The 26,531-nt window shown below is 45.2% G+C and overlaps 1 protein-coding gene across 2 annotated transcripts in view; it reads right to left on the bottom strand.

The window, feature by feature from the left end:
* Positions 1 to 25,971, bottom strand: part of srgap3 (SLIT-ROBO Rho GTPase activating protein 3) — a 43,930-nt gene extending 17,959 nt beyond the window's left edge. For both annotated transcript variants that reach the window (XM_076147231.1, XM_076147232.1), the window contains exons 1-5: positions 25,462 to 25,971; positions 14,555 to 14,750; positions 7,748 to 7,910; positions 4,864 to 4,926; positions 241 to 426 (exon numbers count right to left, since the gene is read on the bottom strand). In XM_076147231.1, the coding sequence (XP_076003346.1) occupies positions 241 to 426; positions 4,864 to 4,926; positions 7,748 to 7,910; positions 14,555 to 14,750; positions 25,462 to 25,522 (669 nt within the window). In that variant the 5' untranslated portion in view covers positions 25,523 to 25,971. The remainder of the gene's footprint in view (positions 1 to 240; positions 427 to 4,863; positions 4,927 to 7,747; positions 7,911 to 14,554; positions 14,751 to 25,461) is intronic.
* Between the last annotated feature and the right edge of the window lie 560 nt (positions 25,972 to 26,531).

The following is a 26,531-nucleotide window of genomic DNA, read 5'->3' as shown; positions in this document are numbered from 1 at the left end:
CACAAGCTGAAAGCAAAACTGCTAGTTGGGGCTGAAATGTTGCAGCTTCCTCTCTCTGTGTGTGTGTGTGTCACTTTGCTGCCGTCTTTCTCCTGCTCCTTTTCTTTCCCTCTCCTAAACTTCACTGAAGGAGGAGGAAGAATCTAGAACCTTGAGACGAAGCTGCATTTACCAGGCGAGCTGAAGCTGCATGTTGGTGCTGCACCACCATAATAAGCGCCAAACCCTCAGTAAACTCACCTTCTCCTTCATCTTCTCGATCTTCCTGACGGAGCTGCGTCGCTGGGGACGGTCCTCATGCCGCAGGAGGTTGACGTTAAGGTCGCCGGACTTGCTGAACTGCTTCTCCTCTTGCTTCTCGGCGTCCTTCAGCTTGCTCTCGGCGCTGATGCTCTCGGTGTGGTACATGTGGTACGTCTTCATCACCTGCAGGACAGAAACACAGGAGTTATATCTTCTTCTTTCACCTTCTTCTACCTCACTCACTCCACAAGCAAAATGAAATGTTGAAGTTGAGAGACGACACGTAGGCGTGAGCAAACGCAGATGCCGATGGAATATTTAAGCAAATCCAGCAACACATGAGAGTTTATGATCGTATTTACCTGTCAAGCCTGCCTTACAACCCTTCATCACCTCAGGCTAGTTCACTTTAAGTCCCTTTGCGTGGGACTCCACTTTATTCTCATCTAACTCTCTTGACTCTTGACACTTTTCTTCCCCGCCCACCCCGATATGGCGATGACAAGACTTCAGTGACAGCAGATCTAGACAGGGCTGGTTAGATAATACAGAAGCACCCAGTGTTCCTAACTGGTCCCAGATGCTGGCTGAGAGAGAGAGGCTTCCCCACTGAGGAGGGTTCACATTTCCCTCCTGCAGTCAGGCCTTGGCAGCCCATTCCCAAAGCTCGTAAAGGAACATCCAGATGTGACCCGTGTCTTCAAACACGGCTTTCCAGGGCCCGAAGTCCCTCTACAAAACACCTCAGGATGCAGGACAGACAACATTACGGCTATTTATTTGTTTCCTTCTGCAGCTTTTGTGGTGATTAAGGAAGTCCTCCTGCTCGGTGCTGCACTTAAGCACTCTGGGTTCTTTTATCTTTGAGGAAAGCCGCTGTTGAAGATCACTCGGTTGCTCCGGAGGTCAAGGCAACTCTAGTCTTCCACTCACCTCCTACCCTGTGATAGTAATGTTTTACGAGCGCTGCGACTTCAACTCCAACAGGCTCTAATTCTCCCTCAGCCTGTGCCGGAATAAAAACTACTCACTCCTCTAGAGACACAGAAACACTTAGGAGAAGAGTAACAGAGTGACACAACAACACCTGACAGCAAACTACACAATGAAAAAAATAGTTTCTTTTCTGAGTGATATGGAAGAAGTTGCTGGGCTGAGACAGAAACTAGGCTAATACACTGATTCTCCTCAGGCTGTTTCATGGTTTACCTGAAAGATCCCCAGCTCATCTGAACATGGTGCCTGCTGGACCTGCAGCTAAGGACACAAAGTAATTTGCAGGGGGACTGAGCGTCAGCTGTGTCCACAGGAGACCAGTGTGTATCGCAGAGTCCTCTGTCAACAGCTTAAGGCCATCTAACTCCCCAGTGTTCTCTTTCTCTTTCTCTTTCTCTCTCTCTCTCTCTGATGAGAAAGAAACACTGAGCTGTAATAGAGACGCGTTTCCTAACCTTCTATTCAACACTAATATTAGTGTTCTCTTTTTCAAATCTCTGCCATATTTTCCCTCAAATCTGCAGCTACATATTATAATTCGTCTCTGCTGGAAACTTGCTCGCACGTCTTGATTACTGGTGGTTACCGACATGAATCTGCGAGCGGCCCTCCTCACTCCCGTCCCTGACATCCTGCAGGCTGATCCTCGCTGATCCCTCAGTCATCGGCCCTGGAGGCTCTACCCACAGTTCAAACCTGAAGTCTGACAGATAACAAGTTCAGTGACGGCTTGGCCTCACAGCTCTGCAGGCAGACAAACTGCGGCCTGTCGACTCCATAACCCAGGACACCGCGGCGCTGTGTGGTTCCTGTTAGAGCCCAACTGGCGCTGGATTTATGAGGCAGGGATCGATTTCCATATTTGACAGAATCTGACCCACTGTGGTGGGCAAGCCTTTGAATGGGTTCTAACATTTGACAGATGGGCCGAGCCAGTCAAGGATGGAAGGAGTGTTTGTGTGAACTAATATAAATGACGCATAAAAGTCATTCAAGTATTTGGCCTTTAACAGGCAGCAATGCATGAATATACAAGTCTCATTGGTACAAATTGTTTTCCAAATGCATTCATTTAATTACATTTTATTTTAATAAACAGTAGAGAAATTCACAGTCAGGTTTAGTGAGAAGTGTTGTTGATCTACATTTTTTGCCAGTGCATCAAAGTCTGGAGTTAGTTTTGTTGTGGCAATTCTCAGGATAGATCCGAGGTGTTGGTCAGTTAACTTGGATCTGTGACGGGCTTTGTTGATGATCATGACCCTAAATGTCTGCTCACATACGTAGGTCGAGCCAAACAAAGTCAGCATCTTCTGTGCCGTCCTCCGGAGGTTTAGCTTTGTTAAGTGACGCATAAAAGTCATTCAGTTTAAGAGAATTAAACTACTCCTCAAATTCAAGATCCATCAGTTCCAATCGCAGCCCCTGTGGCGCTGTTTCAGGGGCAGGGGACAGGGGACACAGACTCCCGGTGTTATTAGGAGTCGCTCCAAAAAGAGATGAGTACTTGTCTTATTGATTACCGCGAGTGGTAATAATAAGACAAGTACCCTTTTTGGCTGCCGTTTATTCATCCATTCAAAACTGCCGGTACAAACCAAAACATTACCTTGAACCCAAAAATGGCGCCCGTCGCCATCGTTACACCACGCCTCTTAAAGGGAGCGAGTCCTAGTAACACCCGGAGTCTGTGCAATACATACTCACCACTGATTGTGGTGAATTATGCCCTAATGTCCTGTCGTGTCTGCTACAATATGATGCTTTGTTATCATTTTGTGGTGTAATGGATCTGGGATTTATGGAAACAAGTCCAAGTCCAATCTCAACACACCTGGTCAGACACAGCTGGCCAATCATGACACAGCAGGTCTTTTAGAAAGAAACTGAACCTAACGCTGTCTGTTTTCACTCAGTGTGCACAACAACGTAGAAGTGGATCAGTATATCTCTAACAAAAATCAATATTGTGACGTGACTAATACTATCAAGAAAAGCGTCTCCATTTCTCATATTTAGTGAGGAGGTGTTTGACAATTTAGCTCTTATTTCTTACCTCAGGTTTGTTGCTGTTATGACTGAATCTATCTGAATGTGCAGGAGCGACATACTGTAGTTTTACTTACTTAGACAATATGTGAATAAAAACTTCAGCTCCCAGCCTGGAATCTCACTCTGAAACATGTCACTGTGAAGCTCAGGACCCAAACCTCATTCCACAGTTTCCTTTCAACAAAATTAGTATTTGTTGGCAGCCGATAAAAGTGTCATAAAACACCACAAGGGAGTCGTCCCCTGGTCAGTGAATTTGCTATTTCAATACAGAGAAATAGCAAACTCCCCCCTATAGACATCCACACTACAGCTACCCAGGGGTCACTAAGGAAATCAGTCCAAGAGTGAAACACTTTGCTCCTGTGTGTGTGTGTATTGAGTAACAGCGACTGGGCAAATCCTGAACAAATACATCAGGTTACTGTCATTTGCATACTGTAGCCTTTTATTTGAGTTGGAACCTCAGGCCATCACAACAGCCACATGAATAATAAATGGACTTCATCAATGTTATTCCAGAACAACTGGGTCATATTTCCACATTAAACAGTCCTACAGCATCTTCATGGTGAAGAGGTCATGTGCATTATCTAGCCCTCTAGATAAACAACAACAAGTAGAGGAGTGGGATGAAGACCTATTCCTAAATGGAAATAACATTCTGGGAAAAGATCCCACTTCCTCATGAGTAAACGGCTGCAGGCACAAGCACAAACACAAACAGGGCCAAAATATCCTCCTCATTAATAAATATAAAGCTGGGATAATCCTGCCACTATGCCAAAGCATTTAGGTTTATCATAGAGTATTTTGAAACATGTACATGTCACCAGAGAGAGAGAGAGAGAGCGAGAGAGAGAGAGAGATTGTCTCTGATCTCACTGCACACATGAATAATAATGCTGCTCTGCTTGTTCGCTGCCAAAACTCCACTTTTGGCACCAAACACCCCTCAGTAAGAACTCGTCTGTGTGACAGCGCAGCAGAGTCCTTACACATGTCACACACATCCTATTGTCTGCAGTGTTTCCGTGAATTTGCATTACTACCAACTCACTTATTCATTGAATAAATTATTACAGATTAAAAACTAAAGGGTTCAGTCTTTACCAAATCCACCATCAAACACACTGTTCTTTACAATGTTAACTACAACTAATGCATGACTGAAGTCAGATTACAATGTTACAACACGTTGTAATATCTAACATCTGATCATCAAACTCAGTTGACTGTTTAATCCCAAATGAAACTGAATAATGAAAGAAATATTAATGTTTGTTAAATGTGCAAGTAACTTAATCATGGCAGCTATATACTATATAATAATCCAGATGCTTCCAACAAGCCAACATATCTCTACAGCAGATAAGCAATTGGAAGCCGCATTTGCTGTATTTCTCGGTGTGTCGAATTGTTTAAAAGCAGAAAGAAGGGAAGAGAGAGGAAGAGGGAGAGAGTGTGATAAAAGTGTCAGCATGATGGAGAGAGGAAAAACAAGTTTGGATGAGTTCAGAGATGAGGTAACGTGTGAGCAATTTATTTCTTGAAGACAAAAGTAGGACTTACAGTGTAGAGTTCATTTGTCACCTTCACCAGCTCCTCGTGCATCTGGATCCCGATGTCCTTGCTCTGAAACAGAGGAAGGCAGAGAGAGAGAGAGAACGATGATGTACGAGGCCTCAAGCAGGAACCTGTCAGAGCAAACAGCACCATGATGCTGACTCTGCAACTCTGTGGAAGCATTTCACTGTGACTACAAACAACAAGGGTTACCTACACACAAACACACACACACACACACACACACACACACACACACACACACACACACACACACACACACACACACACACACACACACACACACACACACAGAGCTATGGGTTGCTATATGTTTTGATTTCTAAATGATTGTGCTTCAAATCAGATTAGACTATTACTATTACTAACCATTACAGAGGTATTTAATGGGTAGCAGTTACCATATTTGGGCCTTACTAAACGTAGAATTTCCTGTAGATTTGCTGTTAGATGCTTCACACACACACACGCATTCAAAGCCCAACTAAGCTGCTGAGTGAACATCAAATATCTCCAAGGCACATACTTTTCTCTTTTCGTCAACTTATTGCATTTGTGTGTGTGTGTGTGTGTGTGTGTGTGTGTGTGTGTGTCTGTTCCTCTGGGCATGTGTGAAGTGCATCAGCGGGTGGAGCGGATGTGTGATATCCTGTGAGAAAGAAAATACAGTCTATCGATGCAGCATTGTGCAGAGTCGGATAAAATCAATATCAAGTTGAACAACAAGTCCAATTTCCAGCTTGGTACCTCATGGTAATAGAGGAAAGATTGCTCACACGTCATACTCGTCTCACACCAATTTCCTTTGTTTTGTTTGGCAGAAAAGAGCCGGAGATAAAGAGAGAAGCTCAGTGACTTCTTCTTTCTTTTAATTTACAGTGTGACATTTGAGGACAAACGTGAGAACACATCTGGACTGAGAAGAGCAGCTGACAAAATGACTGCAATAACTGCTCTGTGTGTGTGTGGGTGTGTGGGTGTGTGTGTGCGTGACATGCAGCATTTACTTGAAGACTCAGAGGCGTGAAAACCTGCCTTGGTGTGAACAACACAAACAACACCATGGCTGACTTCGCAGGTACACAGAGGAAGTTCATGCATGTGGGTGATGGCAGACACGCAAACCATCTTCAACACAATTACGCCAGCGGAAATGGCTTTGAGCAGTCAGTCCATTTTATACTTGCCACAGAGGGAAAGTGTTCTGTACCGTGCCGGGTGAGTTTGACTTTCACTAAGTTCACAAATCAAACACTCAAAATGAGTTTATGAGCGGAATCTACATTTTCAAGATTAAGCACAGACTTCCTCTTGACCCTTTATCCCCACTATCAGCAGACACAGCAACCCAGACGCTTTGCAATACACACTCCCCATTTACAAGTGTATGCACAGTCACACTCCCACTCCCACTGAGTGTTTATCTTTGTCCTATTCATCCTGGAGTCTGGACAGGCTTTTCCAATCTTCCCTACACATTATTTTGCACATGAATCATTCTGGTGAAATATTACTATGAGTCAGATCAATAACACAACATGCAGGGCGGAAACCTCACTGCCATCCTCTAAAACACACAAAAACCACACCTACCCACCATTTAGAGGGATTAATGGATGAGTGGATGATGATTTTTTGCCCACACACTTCTCCACTATAACACCGTACGACTGATGAGGCAGAAGTCCATGAACTTAAAATCACCAAGGAGGAAAAACTCATAAAGCAAAGAGTTTTAAATTGTGTGGTAATACAACCGATTTTCACTCTGCTGTGTTTATCTGGAGTGCAGCCATTGAGTGCTTTGGCTGAACGTGATGAACGGGTGAAAAACCTCGCAGGCCTCCAGCAGATGGTGAACGGCATCTGTATGCATCAGTGCCTCTGAAGTCCGACTGCAGCTTGTAGCTTAGAGACTCCTGTGGAGGAGGGAGGCTGGACGTGGGGGTTCAGCACACACACACACACACAGTCAGGGGCGGGTGTATGGGGGTAGCTCACACTCTGATGGGTTACATTATGGACGCATTCTTACATATGTCCCTCTCTTTAAGTCATCATGCAACACTGTTATTCACTCTGTTATTGCTATTTTGTCATTTTGAAGTGAACAGCTTGGACACAAGGTTTTTACGTGGCGGCAGCTAAGGTTTATGGTGTCGTTCCAATGTTCAATTCAAAACAAGTAGTGAGGCAATAAAGCAATAAGATGGATGTGATGAAGTAGAACGTACATTTCCCTTTTAAACTAGCAGACAATACAAACACTCAACCAAGCCACAATGCTGCTAAATTGTATAGTAAATGTGCAAATACTTCTTTTTCCACGAACAACATTCTTCCAAATCGCTCTCATTCATTTTAATGTAAAATGAGTGATACATTATTCACTCTCACCCAGAGGCAGTACAGTAGTCCATTCATAAACCATAATAAACATTCCGTGAGAGCATCTCACTCTGACAGGATTGTGTTCCTTGTTTTCTTTCTCTGCTCTGGCGACCGTTTCTGACACACACACACACACACACACACACACACACACAGTAATATCCGATCAGAGTCTATCCCGGCCACATCGGCGCTCACCTCCAGGAAGGCCTGAGAGGTGAAAACAGGCTTCTGGTGTTTGGATAAGACCTCAGTCATTTCTGCTATGTGCTGACAGTGGTGCCAAAAGCTGCTCACAGCCATGGGGGCTGAGCGGTCACGAGCAAGAGGGTCTCAGCTTCACTTTCCCCCCCGTGTTACTACTGCTGTCCCACAGGTCAGGCTGAGCTTAAACTGAGAATCTGAGAGATGCAAATACTTTTCTTGGCAAACTCCTCCATTTCTCAATCTCCCCCGTTAGTGTCCAAGTCTCACTGACCTTCTTGAAAAGGCGGATGACGTCCTCGCTGATCTGAGCCAAGCGCATGATGACATTGTTGGTGTAGATGTCGCTGAGGGTGGCGTGGTCACGGCTCTCGCGCCTGGTCTGGTTCAGGACCAGGTACCAGCTGTTTACAGACGACAAGAGGTGCTGGTCCTTCCTGAAACCAAAGAGCAGGACAGGTGAAGTATTAGAATGTGTCTGGGTCATTTCCCTTGATGCTGTGGTTACCAGGATGTCCTAAACCGCAAAACAAACACACAACTTGCCAGCTGATAAACATACACACTGAGTGGCTCCAGCAGGGCATCACATGGTTAACTCCTCCACACTGGCGACTATAATGATCCACAGAGCCACGGGCCCTGATTGCTGGCTAATCAGTTTAAACTGTCTCCACCTCGGGGTGCTTTCACCCAGAAACACACACACACAGAGACAGACACACACAATCCCTTCTAAAACCCCATACCCTTGTCTGGATCCGATCTTAGCATTAATCAATCAAGCCAATCCTGAGAGGGAGACAAAGAGAGAGAGAGGGAAATGAGAGTAGAAGACGGAGAGGAGCCGAGCTTGGTGTGTGTGTGTGTGTGTGTGTGTGTGTGCGTGTGTGAGGGGGGGGGGAGTTGGTTTCAGCTCTTGAAGCAGAAATAAAAGGGATGAGCGGCACCGACATCAAAGAACCCCCCCTCTGAGAGCTTCCATAATACTAATCACATCTAATGAAGTTGATATCTAGCTGCTCCAGAGTGCCTCCCCCATTATTCACTCACACAACTCTGCCCATAAACACACACGCAGAGTTTTCTGTGACAGTTTGGGGCAGAAGATCTACCAATTTATTATTACAGGCCCAGCCGCTTTGACGCTAAATTAGGAATGCTGCGTTTGATATGAGCCGGGTCCAAACAGAGCCAATTAGCACAGAGATACAGAGACGGAATTCGGGGGAAAAGCGGAGAAAATCCGAGCGTTAAATCAGGCCATCGTTCCGTTCTTGCAATCAGGATGGCTAATAATAAAATGATTTAATTTGCTGTGTAGAAATTAGAGGAGCCATCTCACGGCACACGCAGAGGACACGGAAGGATTTGAGGGCCGGGGCTAACAATAGAGGACCGAACGTGGACCTGATTCTCCTCCGTTCCTCTGAGACGGCCTATTTCTGCTGCCTCACCATCCTTCATTCTGCAACAGCTCTCGCCTCTCGACTGATCTCCCCGCCTGTGAGGGACGTGGCGGCTCCTCGGTTGTATAATTGCCGCCTGTGGATGAGAGGTTTAGGGAGAAGGAACCTCTGGCCTGGGCTAATCCCTAAGAAGCAGTTGGAGATGCTTCATCACATCGCTAAAAGCGCCCACAAACGCTCTCATTCTCCTCCTGCTGCTGCTGCTTTCATCCTCCACAGCCTGCAAAACCACAAAAAAAAGCCACAAAAGAAGCCTCAGCACTGCTCTGCTTCATCAAATGCTGCTTGCAGACCTGCACTCCCCTCACACACACATACACACACACACTCCCAACGCAAGTAAAATATTCATCTACAGCAAGATTATTTGCCATTTTGCTTGCCTAGATTTCTCTTTCACTTTATTCGCTGCTCTCTGCAATTCCCTTCTTCTGCACATTTTGCGGTAAATTCTGGCAGCAGCACATTAACACAAAAATCGAAACGCTTGGTTTACAAACAAATGTGCGAGTGGCTTGTTTTCAGCACGGCTCTATAGATCTGAGACGAGATCTTCTTCTCCCAAAGCCTCCGTTCTCATTTCAGACGAATCAGGAGCGTGAGTTGAGTAATTAGGCCGGTGCAGCGGCCACACCTCTGGGAGTAAAACACAGGAATAAATCTCCCTGTTTGCCTTCGTTTTATAGATTTGTTTACCGGGAAAAAATCTGATCTGACTGCCTGACAGCTCACAGGTCCTCGTTCCCACATCTCACCGATTTCCTGTAAAACTCTCGGCAGTTGTCGAGTCTGCGTGTAGGTCAATGAATACAGAGAGCTTTAAAAGTCTTAGTGTTGGTATGAGTCCATGCTTTCTATATTTACATACAGGATATCATTAACATGCAAACGATGAGCTCGGAGAGTCTCTGGAGAAGTGAGGAGGAAGAGGAGGAGGAGGTGGGGAGAAGATGGCAGCTTTCTGGCATCCTGCTACATCTGTCTGGTCATGCAAAGCAACTGTCTGCCTGCTTCTGTGCTTTCTATCATTTCTTCTCTACTCCCCGACTCCCAGTGTAGAGGCGGATATTTAAATGTGTATGGATGATGAGGAGATGTGACATATAGAGAGAAGGAGTGTGTGGATGAAGAGGAGGAATCTGTGCTCTAAATGCTGCCAATCACACAGAGACTTTAATGTGTGTGTGTGCGTGTGTGTGTGTGAGCCTTGACTGGAATCTGCAAATCCCCTCCACGCCCGCCTGCAGTTGCTTATCAATGAAAAAAAGGAAGAAAGGAAGGAAAGAAGAAGGAGGTAAAGGTTTAATGGCGTGTGCTCACATGCCACAAGCTTTGCCCTTCAAACTAACTCTCCCTTTCTTTCAAGCAGGGATCTTTCAAACACTCCGTTGCTGATTTGCACATGATTTAGCAGGTCCTTTCTTTCCTGCCAACATTTAATAATGCACAGCTGCAGCACACACACCCACACACACAGCCACACACACACAGACAGAGGCCAGGCTGGAGTGGAGCACTGAGGTGTCACTGCAAAGGATGTGAGCGTTTGACGAGACCCTGAAAAACAAACTGCCAACCAGCCGGCTTTGCTCACACAGAGACGCGGAGGCACGACTGCTGCGACTGCGAGCGCGCCCAGCCCAGCCCAGCCCAGCCTCGAAATCGCAGTTTAACCTTTCACTCGTTCCCCTCCGATACCCAGAGACCACCCAGGAACGCCCGAGCTGCAACAACATGGTTACGCTGAAAAGCACCGGAGCCAAAACCTTTAACGGCGGACATCAGTCAGCCAGGCAACATCACTGGGAATGAGTCTTACAAACAGGCCGCATGCTGAGCTGGTCCTACAAAAAGACACACTCTGAAATATCAGATTGGAGATTTTCAAAGTGCTGTGCTGAGTAAACAGAAATGAAAAGGCTTGAGATAATCACTGGGAGCTGGGAAATCAGGCGCAGCAAAGATCAGAAGCCTGCGATTCCAAACACTTGCTTTGGTCACAGCTTCTGCAGTGGAGTCTCATCTTCTCTAGACGGCTTATATTTCTATCAATATTACATGGGAGGCCTTCTAATGGCGCTACATCACTTCTGATCACGTGCTGGTAACGGACAGACGGTATCAGATGCCCTGTGATCTGATGGAGCACGTTAGGATACACACCGAAATGTCTGCTCCCTAAGTAAAGTCAGGTTAAAGCCGTCAGCTCTGAAGGACGGTGAAGTAGTAAGAGAAGTAAATGGCAGCTGGGTATCCTGTTTAGTTTCTTGTCACGGTTGTCAGTGAAGTTTACAGGAGGAACAAATCCTAGCTTGAGCTCTGGCGGAGTGTCTGGAGCTGCAGTATCTGTAAATCACTGCTGTGTTCATCTTGCTAATGAAGCAGCTTTTAGCGCTGTGAGGCTTCGGGGCAGGAGACTACACAGGCCAGGACGCAGAGCATATGGAACGCATGGCCTGGTGAGGGTCAGACTCGGTTTTGATGTTTCACAAAAAAAAAACAGCATGTAAGCTAGAGGTTCTAAGGCAGGGAGAGGAATCGTGCTGATTGTGAAGTTTCTCCCTGCTAAATATGAAGCTCGCAGCTGAAAAGACACCGAGTCCATGCCCACACGTTTGTATTACCCCGATGTATCGTGTACAATGAGTGGGCTCTTAAGCTTCCATCGAGCTGCGGATTTGTATTGGACACACACACACACACACACACACACACACACACACACACACACACACACACACACACACACACACACACACACACACATACATAACTGTTATTGTTGCTTGGGCCCTGCTGGAATTTTCATATTTCGCCATATTTAGGAGAAAAGGAGCAGAAATGTGTGTGTCATAGCTGATTAGTGTGCCTGCTCACACCAGGTCAAGAGCTCACACACACACACACACACACACACACACACACACACACACACACACACACACACACACACACACAGACCTCGTGAGTGATATGCCAGGCAAAATTAAATTTTATATGCAGAGTGAATGCATCAAGCTGGATGAAAATATGCTCCATTTGGGTTTTAATGACTTGCACGTGTGTCTTTGAAGTGAACGTGTCAAAGACGCTTCCCTTCCATAAACCGCTCCTGTGTAACACACCGGCTCCTTACTTTCTATCTATTAGCTATTTATACATCCAGGACAACACCTTCAAATAATGTTTGTTGTTTTTATGGGATTTAATTTGCGATGGCGTATATTCACATGATGGTGACCCTGAGGATCCCAACAGGAAGTGATTTTCCTCTCTGGAGATGCTTCTGTGTTCTGTTACGCAAACATCTCTCCCAGCACAGAGAAGTAAACAGGTTTAGAGCTTTTAATGACTGTCACCTCTCCCTATTCCTCCACATTATAATGCTGTATCACAGCACCACTTCATGAAAACACAAATCATTTCATGTTAGCTCAGCGGCTCCTGAGGTGATGAATCTTCATCCCTCCATCATCCCTTCATCCACCTTCTACACCCGCTCATCCTGTGCAGGGTGTCAGAGGACCTCAGCCTGTCTCCACCCTGGACATGATGTCATCTATCATACACAAACATGCACAGACGAGACAAACTCATCACACCTACAGGCAGTTTGGAGTCCCCAGGTCATTGTCACCTGCATGTGTTTGGAACCAACACACACACACACACACACACAAGGACACAATATGCAAACACACAACACACACGACGACCAAGACCCAGCAGCCTCTTAAAGCGCTGAACAGAATGCAGATTTTTGCATTTTCATCAGAGAAACCCGAGTTCAAAGGAAGCGACGATAACACACAGCAGCCTGGAGAAAATGTATTTTTCACGGTGAACAGATCTGGCTGCTGGAAAAAAGTCCTCTCCACAGGCGAGCGTACAGTGTGTGAGAGGATTAGATGATTTGGAAGCAGCTATTTATCAGTGAGTGGATGAGATGTGGCGCTCAGTCCAAAAGGTTAAGCTCTGTGCTGCAGCACAAACGTCCCCGTCTGCCAAGTCTGGACACCAGGGTGTAGCCTTCCTCCTCCCAAACAGCTGGACTCAATTATCCTGACCAATCCCAATCCCATTCCCGCAGACTTCTACGAGATACACAACCCCAGCAGCCCTCCTACATACATGTGCATGTATGTAAGTATGCGGGTACTAACACAAGCGCACACAGAGACGCAATATAATAATAATCTCAATTTCTAATTAGCTGCTTTGATTAGAAATGACAGCAGATTGGGGAAAAGCTCCTGTGCTTCATGAAAGCTTTCAGTGAGAGTAAGAGCCAGAAGAAAGGGTAGAGGAGGAGGAAGAGGGGGGAGGAAGAGAGAGGAGGAGGAGGAGGGAGGACCACGACGACAACAACAACAACAACAGTGAAGAGGATGAGCAAGCAGAGCACATATCTGGAAAGCAATCTGCTGCTGGGTTGAAAATGAGAAAATGAGGGCAAAGTACAGCCACCATCTACAATAAAGCTGTAAAAAGCATTATTGTAGAGTAAAAAGCTCTGATTTATGATGGAATGTTAAAATGTAGCTTCCTCACGTTTGAAAACAGTGACTTATTTCTGTGACTCAAATGTCTAAAATCGAAAATTGGACAAATACACGAGAGCCACAGCTCACAGTAAGTGTAAGAAAATCAGTTTATACCATTTTAATATGAAACTGCAAACATGGAAGGTTTGGAATGGATTCCTCCCGTTTCCATTAGCAGCAGAGAGTGTTTGCGTTATGGCACAGATTCACGTCTCAGATCTGCCGCTGCCAAATCTCCACTGGGCTCATGGCCTCATTTACTGGCCGCTGCTCGCTGGCCTGCTCGCCCCGATGCTCCGTGTGAGGAGAGAGAGCAGCTTAATATTACACCCAGCATGAAGTCAAGCAGGAGGAGACGTGTGTTTGTGCTGGTTCCTGCACACACAATCCCACTTCTCTCTCCACTTGAATACTTATCAGAATTTCCAGGCCCATGAAGCTAAATAGGTCGAGGCTGTGGGTGATCAAAGTTTGGATCAGATGATGTTCAGTCACTTTGCCTGGATTGTTTCCCTCACACTGCTGACATCCATTTGCTTTCTGCCTTTTCCTGACCATTTCCCTCCTAGGCTTTCCTTCTCCAATCAATCAGACCGACTTTCTCTCATTCTCCTTCTACTATCTCTTGCCTCAGCCCTGCTGTGCACACTGAGTGACAACATACCAAGCTAGGTACCGTCTCTATAAATCCCCTTCAATAAAAGCATTAATCTGTTGTGAAAAATGAACCAAAAGTGAGTTCCTTTAGTAACGTTCACTCCTCAGCAGGCACCAGAACATGACCTTTAAAACTGTATTAAAGATTACACTTTATAACAGCTTCTCCCCTGATAGTACACACAGGTTATTGTTGTGCCGTTTATTGCATCATAGTTCTGCACGGTCACACAGGGGTTTGTGATAAGCAACAGGGCTGAATAATCTGTGATGGCTGAGCTGAAGTTGAATCATGGCAAGGAGGGAAAAGCATGTTTACTAGAACATACACACATACATTCCATCTCTATGCCTTTCAATAAACAAACAGACAGAAGGAGCAAACATGGACATGTGCATTTTTCGACTCACTTGAACTGCTGATGCTCTCTGGAGCTGCGGATCTTGGAGGAGAACCTCTCGGCCAGCTTGTCCAGGCTGCGGGAGTATTCCAGCTCGATCTCGGCTTTGCGGCGGAAGAACTCCTGCAGGTCCTGCAGCAGCTGGATACGAGACTCAGACTGTTGCTCCAAGCATTTGAACTGCTCCACCAGCTGGTTACGGATCTCTGTTGATCAAAACAAGCAAAGATGGTATGAGTCAGCTGATTCTGCTGCTGTCACAACAGAGCACAAGATGTCCTCAACCAAACACTCATGATAACATGTGAAATAGAACATTACTGCTCGCCTTATTGCATGTTCCCTCACCTCCTCTGGCCTACATCATGTTTTTCTGCATATGTCTCCCCCTGACATTGTAAAATATTCATGTATTGCAAAATCAATGATTATATTTTAACATAATTGCCATAAACCAATGATACTGTGGTCAGACGACTGGAAGGTGGCTGTATTGTTCATAATGCTGTTTCTAAACAGCTTGAGTCACATTTCCCATCGATTGTTGTTACAAAGAGGAAGTTTCATAAAGCAATATATCATATTTTCAGTCATCTTCATCTGATTCAATCAACTCAGGACTAAAATACTGAAAATCGGACAGAATTGTAGCTCACAGACTAACAACACTCAAAGTTTTAATCTGAGAGGAAGTTTGACCAGTGAGACGATGTGTGTGTGTGTGGGTGGGTGTTTGTGTGTGTATCTCTGCGCTACAGACCCACTCCAAGGGTCAAACTGATATAATGAGAAGATACTGCCCCCCCACACACACACACACCACCACCAGCAAGGAGTATCGTTTGTCCTTAGGAGGAACTCGATGCTGCAGATCCTCTCTGCCAGCAAGAACAAACGAGAGAAACTCGATTCCTCTTTAGGTCGCGCAACCCAGGAACACACAGTGGCCCATTCTGCAGAACAACAACATAACCTGATGCAAAGAGCGACTCTAAGTGGGAGGGAAACAGAAGAGTATCGCTTGTCAATACAGAAAAACCCCGTAAATAATATCTAACGTATTTCTATTCCTGTCACATTCAAGATGATGAACTCACATCAGCATGGATGAGCTCTGTTGCCTGAACATAAATGCAGTATTTTCCGGATCAATCTTTCCTCTGATCTTCTATATAATGATGATATGAGGGCAGGGGGGAGGTCGGCTTTGAATTTCATTCATTTTAAGCAACACACTCCGACAGTAACACACACTCTACACTGACTGTGCTTTTCCTGTGTGTCACCAAAATAGATTTTCCTCAATTTCCTGTTTTTGTGTTTTCTGTGTTTATTATTTCTCCCAATGACCTGCATGCAAACACAACTAAACTCAAAGAGCCAACTGCCAGAAGCTATCAGAACCGCGAGCTAACACAGATAACATAGAGCAACAATTCCTTCCTGGAAATCGCTGCATGTTGCTGCATCCTCGCCGTGCAACACGAAGCCAAACCCCAAAAACAAGTCAAACGTAAGCCTGACTTGTACTTAACACATATCTGCTCCATCATGGCGACACTCTGCCAGGCTTTAGATGAACTGTTAACTGCAGGGGAGAACCGCAGCACTGACACGGGCTCCGTTTGCTCCAACTACCATGGAAGCTGGCCATTTAAAGTGACGCTGTGCAGGGACGCCTTTCTCCCCTTCTGATGTAGTGCCGCCTGACCCGATGCCTCATGCAGCAGGCCTCAGGCTGTGGTTAACCATTGCTTAACCATTGTCCCAGCCCTCCCCTTTACCCCCGGGGGCCTCCCTCGGCTTCTGGCCTCCTCGGGATTAAGCTCCGTTTTTTTTCAAGAGAGGCCTAAACCAGAAGTAGTCACATAAATAGGAACATCTATTTCCAACTAAACACTCCTAACTGTCTAACTTTCCCAGTGAAGCGGCAATGTTCCTTGACTACAACGAAACATATATTTAGAGAGAAACCCAATGACACAACAGGAGAGAGAAGACAAGGAAAACATACGACACCGAGCGTGAATGTTGTGAAACACAAACCAGCTGCAGCGCTGCGTTTGACAGATGAGTTTGGTAAAAATGGGTCACACACGCCAGAAGTGTGCCCGTTCCTCTGAGAAACCATGAGAAATTGGAGAATTATTCCCTAAGTATTTACCAGTTCCTTGAGTGGTTTCATTCGCTGTGGTTTATTTAAAGTCTTGGACCCCTTTGTGGTCCGTTTCCATCGGCGATGAGGAGAAATGTGGTGGCCGTGCAGACAAACAAGACCTAAACAAACCTTACACTCTGTTACTACATGATTACATAAGGACACGCTCATCACATCACAGGTTAAACGCTGGTCTCTTCTTATCTCCCATACTTTCAAAACGAGCCTTCAAAGTAAAACATGTTCTTTAAAACAAACAAACATCCATGATCAGAACCAGAGTTAAACAGAAAAGCACATGGGCTCATTTCAAGCTGTTTATCTTTCATTTCAGATCATATTTAGCACCTCAAACAGACTTTCAGATTATAGTATTAGTGTATTAATGGACAAGCAAGACAGGTGGAGCCGTGCGGGCGATCATCCAAAAGCAAATAAGTCCACTAATTCCAAGGGAGCGCGTTAAAACATTAATGTTGTCGCTTGATTAGCATACAGCAGTTGTTTGTAGCAGGCATGCTGTGTGTTGCCTCTACGTGCCATCTGCTTTTTGGGGGAAAATGGGAGTGTGTGGGGCGAAGAGGGGGGGTGAGGGAGTGAATAACCTCAGACAAAAGGCTGATGGGAAAAGGGAATTGGAGCAGGGCAGCTGAAAATCTACATCATACTGCCAAATTCTGGAGGAATCGTACAAATATGAGCCGGAATTATTTTTGAAGGCAGAATTTTGTATTTTGGGACACACAAGATTTATATAAGAAGTAAATCCATTTTCTTTTCTTTATTTTGAGGTCTATTTTGATTCAACGTGCAGACAAAAACAACAACAACATACTAAACAATGAGTACTCCCTCTTGCTACAGCACCACTGTGTACACTGAGTGAAAACAGCCCTCTCTATTCTAATTGGGATCGTGGCCAAACAAACAAACACACACAACACGTTACAGTTAGCCTATATGTGGATAAACAAACGAGTGGCAGGAACGAGACGCAAACCCATTTTTGATTATGTAACTCAGATCAATACGGTTCTCTTGTAATTAGTTACATTACTCTGTAGGAAATGAAACATTGCCTTCTGGGACCTTCAGTCATCTGGATTTATGAGCAGCGTTTGGCATCAACTTCTAAACCTTCTAAAATATGAAATGAATAATTTATTCAGAGCAGTAGTGTCTCAGTTTATTCACTTGAAAGTAGCGTAGTTATCAAAGCAGATTTAATGGTGCAAATCGGTTCTTCTGTGTATATTACTGCACTTACGCCTGTCTGTCTGATGTCTGTCCACATCCACGAGACATTCTAGCCCAGTCCTGACCTTTACCCAGCACATCATCACTATAAAGGACTCCACCCCTCCCACTGGACTCTAACAGTCTTATAGGACCATTAAGGAACAGGAACCAAACATCAGTGGAGACGTGTCACCTCAGAACAGGAAACAGACTGAAAAACAATGGAAGGATGGAGGAGATCCCCGACCTTTGACCCTGACACACAAAATCCTGTAATGACAGCTGTGTTATGGAGCTGCAGGGGTTAAAGAAAAGGCAACACTCTTTAGATACTGTGAGCTACAACTTACTGCACTTTACAATAGCCGAGTTGCTTTCTTGCTGCATCATGAAACTGCAAAACAGACCAAGAAAGTCGATCAATTTACATTAAAGTAATTGATTCTGTATCCCTCTGATCAATCCTTTTGGCAGCAAAACAAAAACATCAGTTAGATCAGATCTGCACCCCATGCACTCCTAAAGTCAAGCCGGGACACAGCACCAGTGCACTGATGCAGCATTTTGTTGCAAGTCTGCTGTTTGGGGGGGGGGGGGGGGGGAGGTCATGTGACATCTTGACGCAATGGAGCTGAACTGAAGCAGGAGCCGAGTGAAGGAGTGGGGTTTTCTGCAGTTTCCAGAGGGCAGAAGGAGAAGCTGAGCTGAGCGGACGCTTCAATCCACCGCAGGATAATAAAGCTGAAAGCGTTCTCTCACACACCTTCAAGACCTGATAGATATAGATTCAAGTGAACAGATTTATAGATACGTCTAATGAGCCAACACAGAGGAAAAGGCCACTGTGTGTGTTTATACAGTGGGTAATGGAGATGAATGAGGATATAAATAATTACTAGCTTCAAAAGGAGGTGACTGGGTCGTGTTAATGCACAGAGACGTTATTTAAAAGGTGTTTTCATAGACAGACTCACAGATCTTATGTACAGAGACGATACCACACAAAATGAACTCCAGGCCAAATTCACTCCCTTAAATCTCCATTTCATCTCAGCTCACTGCCCTTTGTGAACAAATCCTCCACTGCTCGGCTTATATTTTTGAATCCCCCTCAATGATTCATGAAATTCTGGCATCCCTAGGGCCTGCTGCTCCCTCCGCTGCGCTCCGTCTCTATCCGGCCTGTTCCCTCATTAGCTCAGACGGCTGCACAGCGAGAAGACAACAGGAGCACAGACTAATCGATGGCTGAGTAGAGGTGACTTGATGATGCGTCCTGTGTCACCTATCAGTCTGTGAATCCTCCCTCAGTCTTAATCCTCCCACCTCATCATCTCCTGCTTTATTGGATTTCCCACTGGATGTTCTGTCAATGCTAAACTAAAGAGAAATCATCTTCTGCCGTCACATTCTTAAAAAATTGAATTCCATAAACTGCTATTTGTCATCTAAAGCAATTGCCAATAACAGTCTTGATGCTAAACACCACTCAGGTAAGCATCTTAAACTGTAATAAAGCTTCAACCACAGAGCTTCAATGAGAAAGGCTCGACTCAGGATGATAATAAAATAACAATAACAATCACCGAGCCATAAAAACTCACTTTACATCGGCTTCACTTCAAACCACCTCAGACTTTCCCATCCCTCTCTCCATTGATTTTCTCTCTGGTGCCTGTATCACCCATCACATCAGCACATCACACACAGAGTCTGATGCTTTAGGGAAGCCCGGGTACGAAGCCAGCCACAACCGGAAACACGCCCTTATAGAAGCTACGCTGCTTGGCCCCGCGTCGTCGTCGCTGTATCCACCATCCAGCACTGCGGAGCCTGGGCTGAGAGGTGTCGCCATGGCAACACGGGCGTGCACCAGTCCCCCGGGGGAGCAGCTTATTGGAGAAGAGGTAGAGGCTGAGGGATGGAGATAGGTGGCAGGATGGCGTGAGGAGACACGTGCGGGGTTTATACACGGAGGCCAGACGAGGAATGAATCAGCAGCAGAGATGAGTCTGAAACTAAACGCACTCCGCTGTAAAGAGACAATTACAGACATGCCAAACATTTCTAATGACTCCATTGATTCTGGAATATTTAGCACTCATAAAAGGAAAGCGGGCGTCTAAAGCTACAGATAGAACAGAGCAATCATCCAGGCAGAGAGGAGAGGGTAGGACAGAAAGAGAGCCAGACTGCTTATCCATCGCACCTGTTTGTGCCTTAACCGATGCGATCGATTGGTGAATCAACCTTATCTGTGCCTCCATTTCCATTTGTGGTGCTACACATTTGTCCCTGTATACTACCACTGCAGATAACACACTGCATTAACACAAACAATGTGACGAAATGCCCCTATTTGATCTTTATAACATATGAGATAATGCCACATGTGATTCTATTGCTACCATTAGTGGTGTGTGAGAAGGATCCATGTCTTATGAAGAGAAACACGCTTGAATCATTAATCAAGCAGGTCCAGAGCTTTAAAGAACTCACATTACTTTAAATAGTAACTTCTTTGAGCCCTCATTGTATAGCTATTTCTGCACAGCTGTCCTCTGTTTCTACGGTTACAGCCCCTAAGCAGGAAGTGTTTCTAGTGTTCTTATTGTTGTGTCTCGCATGGATACCAGTTGGGTAACAAGCTCCAATAATGGCATAATATCCTGTCGCTCTCCATTCCAGGAGCGATTGCTTAATTCTCTTCTACTGTAAAGCCGGCTCGTATGCTGACGTTCCTTTTTCGAGGTTTCAGAGAGAAGAGTGAGTGAAGACAGTATTTGAAATATCGGTGGCACACGAACTGCCAGAAGAAGAGTTATGACACTTCAGGTGTCCTCTGAAACCTCTCGGAAAGCCATAAGTTCTGCCAAAGTTTGTGGAATCTTCATGTGCCGATCAAAACTTTAAATTCATGGCAGTTTGGAAAGCAGCAAAGGAAGCGGGAAACATTTAAACACCTGGCTGTCAGAGTTTCACAACGTTCAGGAAAGTTTGCTTTTAGACTCTCATACTAGGGGAAAACTAAAACTATTTACCTGCATAATACCGAGGGATAAAGAGAGGAATAAAGCCACAGTCTCACTCTCACTGTGCACAATATCCTCATTAAACTGGAGCGGAGATAGAAGAGATGTTCATGTTAGAGAGTGAAAGTGTGTTGAGCCATTTGAGAGAGATTTTCCAGTCTTCTTATCGATGTTAGAGTGATGTTTGAACAGTTTCACCACAAAACAAAGGGTCACTTTCTAAATTAAATAACTGTTTGGATTAAAAAAATACTGAATAAATAATTGTTCATAGAGAAGAAGGATTTATTGATTGTTCATTTAATAATAATTACTAAGAACAGTCAAATTACTGTGTTTGAGATTTCAGTCCAATCATCTCGTCTCTGTTTTAAAGTCAATCTAAGCCCAAGCACAGACCTGTAACAGTGTTTGAGTTCCTCTACAGAAAGCAGTAAACTGGGCTCACTGCTCTCATAATGCAATCCTAGTGTTTTCATAGAGAGTGTAGATCTCTTTCATCATACAAAACTGAACACAGTGACAATTAAATCCTACACTGAGTGGCACCGAAAGTGAATGAAGCTGTTTTTATTTCAGTTTGAATGGACGTTTGTCTCCTTCTCCCACACAAACCACCGAGTTAGTCTGTGATTTTGTTCATCCATGCCTGGTAGTTCACTTGTTTCATAAAAGCTCGATTATCTTCTGGATAGTTAATAGGACAAACGCTTGATTCATCAGGCAGCAGCTGCATGGACATCATACTGAGTGTGACGGACCGAAGTTTGGAGACCTCAGGAGCAAACTGGACAAAAATGGACTGATGATGGGTCAGATTCACTGGATATGGAGTTTGGTGTTGCTACGAGAAAATATGTTTCTTCATAGAATTCTCAGTAAAGGGATGTTTTGATGACTACTGGAGACCCGTACAAGTCATTAGCTGGATGCACACAACACGAAAAACCACGGAAACCACATTAAACTTTCATATCCTAATGATCCCCATAGCGTCTGTCATCGTGTGCTTCTTGCTTTTTTATCACAGAATCGAGGCCGCTGCTTGAATTTGTTCTGCGCCGTGAAATAAAATACAGCAAATATCCGGTGAAAGCCCGGTGACCTGTGGAACATGTATCCCACAATGCCGCTGGTCAGAGATGTTGATCAAATCAGCCTCAGAGTTTATTGGATCCTGCTGAGGTGGTTAAAGTTGTTTGCTTTGGGTCTGGAAGAAGGAAACCGACAGAGACGAGCAACAGAGTGAAACCTGAACCCAGAGGTGTAAAAACGCTGCTTCCTCTTCATCATGCATGCGAGTGTGTGTGTGCATGCGTGTGTGCTTGGGAGGGGAGGGGGGATGCACACTAGTGTCGACATCTGAAGGCATTTAAAGGTTTGCATGTGCGGTTGCCTGCATTAATCTGCCTGATCAGAGCAGTTTGCTTGTAGCCTGGAGAGAAAACAAAGAACAAAACAAATGGAGACACTTCTGGTCTTTTGTCATTGTCAAGGCATCAAAAGTTTGCTTCCTCTAAAGAGTTAAGTGTGTATATAAGTGTGTGTATCTCTGCCGTCTATATTTTCATCTATGGTGTAGAAATACGGCACAAATATGCAGAAAGCAGCGTCCTTAGATGGAACTGAAAGGGGTTTTGTTATTCACTGACTCATTGCTTAATTGGCTTGCGAGACACAGAACAGCAGGTGAGGCGACGCTGCACCAAATGCTTTCACTGATTCTAATGCGATGGAACGGAAATCAACTTCAATCACAATCAGATAAACTGGACCTGCTACTTGGGACAACAAATCCTTAACGTCTAATTCAACCTGATTAAGGTCAGGTTTAGAAAAATCGAATCATCGCAACACAATCAGGTTAAAACTGAAGATTTAGGTGCACCTGAACACACCGCCATGTGAGTAATGATCGCCTCAGACGGATCCATGAATTGTCTCCCGTCGCAGTCATTAACATAAGAGGCCTATGAGCAAACTACTGAAAAATACCTTCCTATTTCCAAAGCTTTAGCGTGCCAGAAACTGACACGAGAGAAGGACACAACTGTGCTGCACTGCTTGTGCAATAAATCAGTTAGGAGTGTGAGTTAAAGTCAGGGAACACAGCCAACAGTACAGGCAACCTGCCGTCCCGCAGAAGTCAGTAAGTACGGAACAAGAAAGGTCAGCAAAAAGATGCGGAACTGGATAAACACAATCTGTGACCATCTCTTCTTTCTGACTTAACATAAGAACAAGGATTTTCCCGTTTTTGGACATTAGAGGAAATGATAGTTCAGTTTTTTCTCTTCCCACAAGTGTCAAGGCAGCAACACTTCACGCGGTGCCTAAGCCACGCAAACAGCAGAGCTACAAAACAGAGTCCGCTCTTTATTCTGTGTAGGAACCCTTCCCTATTGACATGCTAATGCCAAGATCTGCCAGCTGAACAGCTTGAATGAAGTGAACACCTTCTCCCAGGGTCCTTCAGAGACCTTTGCTTGGCAGGCGGCCTCCTGGGTCGTTAGGAATTAATTAATGACAGAGGGCTGAAATTTCCATGGAGTTTGGTAAACTGGCATAAGAGAGATCGAGTTAGAAAGCTGACTGATTATTGGAGATTTGTGAAATTAGGCGTTTGGAGTTTTCCCAGCTTGCGATAGTGTTGTGTAAGGAAACCGTCTCAGATTTGTCTTTTTCTCCCAAACTATAGTCAAAGCTGTGAAGTCAATCCATTATCATTCATACATAATAAAGCAACCTTGCCATCTTGCTATGACCCAACCAATGACACACTCATTATTCAGTCCCTTCTGCCATGAACACAAAAGCAATAAGTCAAAATAAGACAGGTGCAATTTCCTATCTGAATTTCATTATGTTAGATCACTGCCTGGGCTTCAACTCATAACACAGCCAGGCGGCGGTGGCGGCGGCGGGTGTCAGGATCGCAGCCCTCCGTGCCAGTACGGAAACCCTGAAGGCAGTAATATGGCAGCTGTGAATGAGAAACAAGTCACATCATCCACGAATTAACATCCTCCTTCCTCCTCACATGCTCTCCAGTGCAAAGTGGCACTAGACAAGGCCAATTGCTCCCATGACTCATTGGGTTATAAACTGAATAATTCATGCCCGGATTATCAAAAAAGAGGCCGTGGCAGCAGGAATACACAAGATCAGACAGGCATTGAAATCCTCAAAGGCAGCAAAGTGTATGTGCTCGAGTGATTTTCCTCTATGGCGAGCACGTGCAGCTCCACAAAAACCGGCGAGGAGCTACAGGAAAAGAACGACAAGAAGGCCGTAATCAGATCAGCAGCTGACAATCTGTCGGCACAAAGAGCGATGATCGATGCTGCTTCAATCCGACTGTAACGGCTCGACGAACATCTGAGCTCAGGACGGTCCGCGCCTCGGGGGGGAACACCATCAGCTCAGGTCCCTAAGGTGTAACAGTAGTGAAGGCGCTAAGAGCTGAGAAACTGAAACCCCAGCAGTCTGGCTCACAATCAGTGCAGCATTTGTTTTCCATAGGTCACTTCAGGGATATTCAGGTTTCTCCTTAAGCGTTGCTTTCAACACTTGAGTCTATATGCACAGTTATCCTCTTTGTTTGTTTGGTAATGCTTGAATCTTTCACACAATCTGGTTTAAATGTCAAGTTCCACCCAGGATATCATAATAAATAAGGGCCCACAGGCATGAGAGGGCCATCATCCACTCCTTCATTCATTCATTAAGAGGATTTCATCATATCACAATGCACCAGTGTGTGTGTATGTGTGTGTGTGATCTGAGCCAGACAGGAAGGAAGAAAGCTGTGATCTTGAAATCATCTGTAAGTAAAACCCTGTTACAGGTAAAGTGCTGCGGGCCATGAAAGGGGAGCAGATGGCGACTTCAACACGTATAATGTTGTAAGCAAGTGATCAAGCATGAGTGTGATCAAGACTGGGGGACTAAGAAGCTGCACACATCACAAGATACACACTGTTTGTTTAATGGAACGCTGCATTTCCATTTCAAGGGTGGGGGGTAATAACTTGACAGTGTCAAACAATATGCATCAAAGGTTCACTTGACGCCAATAATTACATTGATCACACACCGAGCCAAACACACACACACACACACACAAACACAGGGGCCCCCCAACAACACGCACAATACCGAGGCAGCCTGTCCTCCATCCTGCACTGGGTTCGGTTTTACCCAGCAACAAAAGCGGGGCATATAACCTGGAACCTGAACGCACCGATCGACAATCCTGCGCGTAAAAAAGAGCCAAATAAACCTGAACGCCGCACTGATGTGTCTTTTGTCATTGGGGCTGACTGTCACGGTGCGCCTGTCACCTTTACATCGGAGGAACGGTGTCATGACAAGCAAAGACGCGTTTGATTGTTACCAAAGGTGAAGGAAAACACAAACGTTTAAGCTGGTAAACAGGTTGAGGACAGACAATGGACACGGCGCGGACAAACACACTCGTTCACACACCTTTGACTTGGGTCTCATAGTCAGCGATGATCTCCTTATCCTTCTTGAATTTTGAGGACATTGTTCCTTTTGTGTTTCGGGGCTGAGACACTGCGAGACCAGGATCCTCTTGCGTCTTTGGTGATGTGACCCTCCGGCTGCAACGCTCAGACGCTTTCCTCCGTGGTTTTCTTCTTCTTCTTCTTCTTCTTCTCCTTCTTCTTCTTCTTCTTTCTTTCTGAGTGGAAATCAATGCAGGAATAACACGCGATCAGCGCTCCGATGTTGCATTCCTTCTCTTTTTCTTTCTCCTCTCTGCCAAAGGAGGCGAGTTCTCCTGGTACCAGTCAACTCCAAAGGCTCTCGACACAAACAAAAGACACACAAAAAGCGGCTTTAAAACTGGGACGGCATGATGAAGATTTCCATTTCAAGCAGTCGAGTCCCTTTTGGTTCCTCCTGTGGCCAAGAACGCAACAGAGATGAGTAAGAGGAAGGCTGCGGACACTGATCACACTCTGACAAATTACGCTGCAGGGAAACAGGAATTTAAACCAGCGTCACGTGTTCATATTGTCAGTCCTCCTCCTCCTCCTCCTCCTCCCATCCCCCGTCCTCACACACAAACACACGCACACAGAGAGAGGGAGAGGGAGTGGGAGAGAGAGATAATGTATCTAAATGTATTGTTTACATTTTGGAAGCTGCACACACTCTTATTTCATCATGTTCATCTCCATGCCACTAAAATATCCCCAACATGCTTCGAGTTTAGAATAAAGTCATCTTCTTCTTCCCAGATTAGATCTGATGATCATTTCCCTCCTTCCTATGTCACCCCATTGCCATGGGAACCTCACACTTTCATCTTTGCATTACTTTCACCATGGAGACTGTTTACAAAATGTGGTGTGTCTCAGCAGGAACAGTATGAGGCATCATGTCTTTTCTGGCATGCCGCTGGGACACACACACACCCAAAGCAGAGACTTGGATGAGAGAGAGAAAGCCTGGTGGTTTAAATGGCTCGTGCATGACTGATATCACCATTAAGGCGTTGTTGTGTGCTGTTGGTGTGCACAGTCAAGTCA

Source organism: Genypterus blacodes, unplaced genomic scaffold (genome assembly GCF_046128005.1).
Source record: "Genypterus blacodes isolate CSIRO-AG114 ecotype Tasmania unplaced genomic scaffold, CSIRO-AGI_Gbla_v1 ptg000037l_1, whole genome shotgun sequence".
Classification (NCBI taxonomy): Eukaryota; Metazoa; Chordata; class Actinopteri; order Ophidiiformes; family Ophidiidae; genus Genypterus; species Genypterus blacodes.
This window is presented reverse-complemented; position numbering and strand designations above follow the sequence as displayed.